The 6,000-nt window shown below is 33.4% G+C and overlaps 1 protein-coding gene across 1 annotated transcript in view; it reads left to right on the top strand.

Annotated features, from left to right (window-relative positions):
• The window catches only part of LOC144966180 (transient receptor potential cation channel subfamily M member 8-like), a 49,971-nt gene that overhangs the window by 1,752 nt on the left and 42,219 nt on the right, over window positions 1-6,000 (top strand). Inside the window, exons 2-3 of the mRNA XM_078902332.1 lie at window positions 3,199-3,307; window positions 5,688-5,883. Of these exons, the coding sequence (XP_078758458.1) occupies window positions 5,701-5,883 (183 nt within the window). The 5' untranslated portion in view covers window positions 3,199-3,307; window positions 5,688-5,700. The remainder of the gene's footprint in view (window positions 1-3,198; window positions 3,308-5,687; window positions 5,884-6,000) is intronic.

Below are 6,000 nucleotides of genomic sequence, written 5' to 3'. Positions count from 1 at the left end.
TGAGTTGAATCAGTGTGATATGGGCAAAACAAAATTTCTTCTGAACTCTTTTTCTATTTCTTTATCAGTTCCACCCTCTACGCTACTGCCAACATTGTGTCGTCCTCTCCTCTGTATGCGCACACACATTGGCATTTGAGTCCGAATAGCCAGGGGAACTATTCAGACTCGAGTCTGAATTGCCACTTTGATAATAAAAATAATAATGATAGCAATAATGATAATAGCAAAATTAATGACAAGCATAGCTATCTGTTCAATTAACGTGATGACAAGTCAATCAACTTGTGATTCTAGTGTTGAATAAAATTTAACTCAATTTCGATTGTCTTAATAGACAATACATTTTTCAACTTTGAAAGTGAACTGAACAGAACTTTTTATTTGGGCACGGAGAGATATTTTCTGCATTTAATATCTTATTTGCTCACTTGGCATAGAAATCTTTCCCAATGTTAAGAACAGATGATTGGTTGATATAGATTTTAGAAATTGATTTATTCAAAATGATGACAGGAACCACTAACTGGTAATGATTAAATGCAAGTTCTCCCACCTCATTATTACACCTGCTTATCAGATGGTTGACACACAACCCATGTGCTAAAAATGATGGCCTATGTTTTCGATGAGATTTGACGAAACAAATTTGATTTTTTGATGTCTAATCAATCTTATGATACACGCAATCCATCTCATGTCAATTGTACATTCAAAATTTGGTGATGATTGGTCCAGTGCTTTTGGAGCCTTGGTATTTCAAAAAGTCCAATTGGCCAAATCATGATAAGATTATAATATCATCAACAATGATAAGTTAACTCTTTCAGCGCCTTTGGCCGCACTGTGTGGCCAGAGCAAAATCTGTTCTACTGGTAAAGGGCCGGTCTTGAAAGGCAAAAATAATAATGTAATCCAATCCTACTTTCTACAAAAGTACTATAAATTGAACCAATGGTATCATTTCTTTCATCAGAACATTCACTTGGCCCTTGGGGGGTATTTTAATTGAGATTTTGCGCCGAATTCGAATGTCACTTTGTCTTAGCTTGTTCTCATGCTGCCTCAATCTAGTGCCAGCCATTTTGTGATGGAAATGTGAATATAGCCTCAGCACTGAAAGAGTTGAACGATTTTTTATAGAAAACTTTAAATGATCAAAATTAAAACAAACAAACAATTAAACATGGTTAACAAATACTGATGATACTGTTAAAGCATTTAAAGGACATAATAACAATAAAAATGATTAATAAAAAATTTTTCTCTATGAAATAAAATAAGTTATATTAAAAAAATAGTTTTAAAGAATTGTCTCCATTGGGAATCGAACCAAGTGCCTTCAAGGCTGGACACTAACAATCTAAACACTGCGCTGTAGAGTCAACTGGTGGTAGTGTTATTTATTCACGTCATTCTTGAAGAAAATGATTTTACTTACTGCAACTTATATGTGGTTTTAAATTTCAGTTGCAACATCATCATCATCTTCATCATCATCATCATCATCATCATCATCATCATCATCATCATCATCATCATCATCATCATCATCATCATCATTACCTTTTTCACCCTGGGCCACAGACAAACAGTTTCCATCCTTCTCTATCCTGGGCTAACTTTTTTTTATCTCATTCCATGTCTTATCACTTCTCTGTATATCAGCTTCATTAATTCTTCTCCATGTTCCTCGTGGCCTTCCCCTTGATCTTCTGCCCTGAGGGTTCCAGTCCAATACTTTCTTTGTTATAGTGGAGTCATTCTTTCTAAGCGTGTGTCCAATCCACCTCCATCGTCTTCTTCCTATTTCCTCTCCCACTGGTTTCTGCTGTGTTCTTTTCCATACTTCTTCATTTTTTATTCTATCCATCCATTTTATTTTGAGTAGCTTACGCACCCTCCTTATACATGCTTGTGATGCATTCCAAGTTTCACATCCATACAGTAGGACAGACTTCACGTTTGAGTTGAAAAGTCTTAGCTTTAGTTAAAGGGAGATATCTTTAGTTCTCCAAACTCTGTTCAAAGATGTTAATGCAGCCTGTGCCTTTCCTATCCGTGCTTTCACCTCTGCTTCCGTGCCTCCATCCTTGTCAATTATACTCCCGAGATAGCAGAATGTGTCTATATCTTCAAGTTCCTGATCTTAATCATATTGCTTGTTTATACATAATTTTTAGTTACAAAGACATAAGGTTTACATGATATAACTTTTGTGATGATCAAAATAAACCTGTCTATGATAAACACTCAGCATTGATAATGAAAACTGTGGATTGCACTCACATAATGGAGGTGCATAAAAACGACCTAGTAACTTTGCCCTTGAGCATTTATATAGCGCAATATCCAATAAATGTGCTCAAAGCGCTTTACATGAAGTCCCTAGCCAACAGCAACAATTAATGTAGGATGAGATATGATAGGTGATAATTCAATTTTTCCGACAGAGACTATGCTTTTAACGACCAGGTACTTATTTTACAATTAAAAAGTATCACAGGAGTGATGGTGTAGTAGCTTTTACTGGCTTGGTGATCATCCATTTTCTGGATGCCACGAATGTCCTATAACCCACAGTGTGACCAGCCATCTCAATCAAATATCGGAAGTCATTCTGATGGTTGATATTGGAAGTTACAAAATGTGAGATAACTCAAATGTTTTCTTTTTGTCGGAGGATGAATGTGATATCTTGAGCTGCAAATGTGACTTTTGTCTAGTAATTCTGATCATTTTGATTTGAGACTTAGTTTTCCACATGAGGTTCATCTCAATATAATATTAGATTAACATGGTGGGTCACAAAACAGCGTTTATGACAAAATTTTAAATCCAGTGAATAATTTGTGTAAATAGAGATAAGTTATATCCATACTTGACTTATATGTGATCCATCATGTTTTGTTGATATTATGTTGAAATAATATGGATGCTTAAATGTTAGTTTAAAGTTAAAATGATCGGAAAAAAAGGAAATGTTGTTTACATGCACCTTATGAAACTATATTTATTTTACTCAATACTGCACATGCAACTCAATCCAAATTTTACATTTTTAACTAAAAATTTCATTTTCAGCATCAATATCACTTTGACATCATACCAATTTGAGACCATAGGTCTTGTAAAAGATCTCATTTTATGAAATATTACAAGATTTGTTTCTTCACTTTCATCTTGACCAAATTACAGTGGTTCTAAATGACCAAGAGTATGGCTGCCAAGGCCTTCTCAAGCAATAAGTAATGGACATTTGTATCCTGAAAAACAACTTACCTACATCTCGTACAGTTCATCAGGGGTAAGTTGGTAAATTATAAAATTCCTAGTCTATCTCCAGCACCTTACCACCACCATTACTGGTACTACTACTACTACTACTACTACTACTACTACTACTACTACTACTACTACTACTACTACTACTACTACTACTACTACTACTTCTTCTACTACCACCACTACTACTACTACTGCTACTACTACCACCACTACTACTACTACTGCTACTACTACTACTACTACTACTACTACTACTACTACTACTACTACTACTACTACTACTACTACTACTACTACTACTACTACTACTACTACTACTACTACTACTTCTTCTACTACCACCACTACTACTACTACTGCTACTACTACTACTACTACTACTACTACTACTACTACTACTACTACTACTACTACTACTACTACTACTACTACTACTACTGCTACTACTACTACTACTACTATTATTACTACTGCTACCACGTCTACCACTGCTAAGAGTACTACAACTGTGCAGCTATGTGGTCTTGTGGTATGACGCTAGCCTTTGGATCAGAAGGTCCTGGGTTCAAGTCCTTCTCTGAGGGGCGCATAGTTGAGTCCTTGGAAAAGGCTTTTGACTCACATTCTCTCTCACTTCTTCTTGTTCTTCTTGTTCTTGTTCTTCTTGTTCTTGTTCTTCTTCTTCTTCTTCTTCTTCTTCTTCTTCTTCTTCTTCTTCTTCTTCTTCTTCTTCTTCTTCTTCTTCTTCTTCTTCTTTCTTCTTCTTCTTCTCTTCTTCTTCTTCTTCTTCTTCTCTTCTTCTTTTCTTCTTCTTCTTCTTCTTCTTCTTTCTTCTTCTTCTTCTTCTTCTTCTTCTTCTTCTTCTTCTTCTCTCTCTTCTTCTTCTTCTTCTTCTTCTTCTTCTTCTTCTTCTTCTTCTTCTTCTTCTTCTTCTTCTTCTTCTTCTCTTCTCTTCTTCTTCTCTTTCTTCTTTCTTCTTCTTCTTCTCTTCTTCTTCTTTTCTTTCTCTCTTCTTCTTCTTCTTCTTCTTTTCTTCTTCTTCTTCTCTTTTCTCTTCTTCTTCTTCTTCTTCTTCTTCTTCTTCTTTCTTTTCTTCTTCTTCTTTCTCTTCTTCTTCTTCTTCTTCTTTCTTCTTCTTCTTCTTTCTTCTTCTTTCTTCTTCTTCTTCTTCTTCTTCTTCTCTTCTTCTTCTTCTTCTTCTTCTCTTCTTCTTCTTCTTCTTCTTCTTCTTCTTCTTCTTCTTCTTCTTCTTCTTTCTTCTTCTTCTTCTTCTTCTTCTTCTTTTCTTCTTCTTCTTCTTCTTCTTCTTCTTCTTCTTCTTCTTCTTCTTCTTCTTCTTCTTCTTCTTCTTCTCTTCTTCTTCTTCTTCTTCTTCTTCTTCTTCTTCTTCTTCTTCTTCTTCTTCTTCTTCTTCTTCTTCTTCTTTCTTCTTCTTCTTCTTCTTCTTCTTCTTCTTCTTCTTCTTCTTCTTCTTCTTCTTCTTCTTCTTCTTCTTCTTCTTCTTCTTCTTCTTCTTCTTCTTCTTCTTCTTCTTCTTCTTCTTCTTCTTCTTCTTCTTCTTCTTCTTCTCTTCTTCTCTTCTTCTTCTTCTTCTTCTTCTTCTTCTTCTTCTTCTTCTTCTTCTCTTCTTCTTCCTTCTTTCTTCTTCTTCTTCTTCTTCTTTTCTTTCTCTTCTTCTTCTTCTCTTCTTCTTTCTTCTTTCTTTCTTCTTATCTTTCCTCTTTCTTTCTTCTTCTTCTTATCTTTTTTCTTCCATGACAACCAAAGCCATTATGCTGACAATTAACACTACTTTATGTTTTTACTCCCCAAATGTAATCATATGAATTGATCATTGTTTGTTTTATATATAATACAATATGGTGTTGCGTATCAATATCTAGTGGTCTTGGACAAAAATCTCATTTGTCTAAATGTTATATGAGATATGAGAGAGAGAGAAAATAAGTAGGAGTGAAATATCTGTTCAATGTTATAGTTATCATTTAACGTTATAAAAAGTGTAACTAAATGACAAATTGCCATATTTATGGACAATAAAGATCTATTATTATTATTATTATTATTATTATTATTATTATTATTATTATTATTATTATTATTATTATTATTATTATTATTATTATTATTATTATTATTATTTTTATTATTATTATTATTATTATTATTATTATTATTATTATTATTATTATTATTATTATTATTATTATTATTATTACTATTATTATTATTATTATTATTATTATTATTATTATTATTATTATTATTATTATTATTATTATTATTATTATTATTATTATTATTATTATTTAATTTATAATTTGCGGTTTTGCGCAGTTAAAAAAATGGTTATCAAATATTTAATTAACAACATTGCCCATCTGAAAATTTTACTTCAGGGTTTAAGGACTAATGTCGTCCACAATGATGACATCATCAGGAAGTCGTGTACATCCATCTGATGAAACAGGGGTATGGAGCCAATCCAGTGCAGTGATGTCACGTTCCAAGAGCCCTGAGCTATCACCACATTATAAAAGATGGCTCACAAGTGAAAAAGAAGACAGAAAAGCGGAAATAGATGAGCAAAACAAGGTGAACTCTCTTTGGGTTGTATTCTGATGGGCATTGATCAAAACTCAACAATGGTGTTGTCATTTCCTGTGTGGGGCCTTCTGTCCTCCCATGGGCAGGGAGGTCATTTGTCTTGGA

The sequence above is a fragment of the Berghia stephanieae genome, chromosome 2 (genome assembly GCF_034508935.2).
Source record: "Berghia stephanieae isolate SIO BIC M18660-M18661 chromosome 2, UCSD_Bste_1.3, whole genome shotgun sequence".
Taxonomy (NCBI): Eukaryota; Metazoa; Mollusca; class Gastropoda; order Nudibranchia; family Aeolidiidae; genus Berghia; species Berghia stephanieae.
Note: the sequence above shows the minus strand (reverse complement) of the source record. Positions and strands in the feature narration are given on the sequence as shown.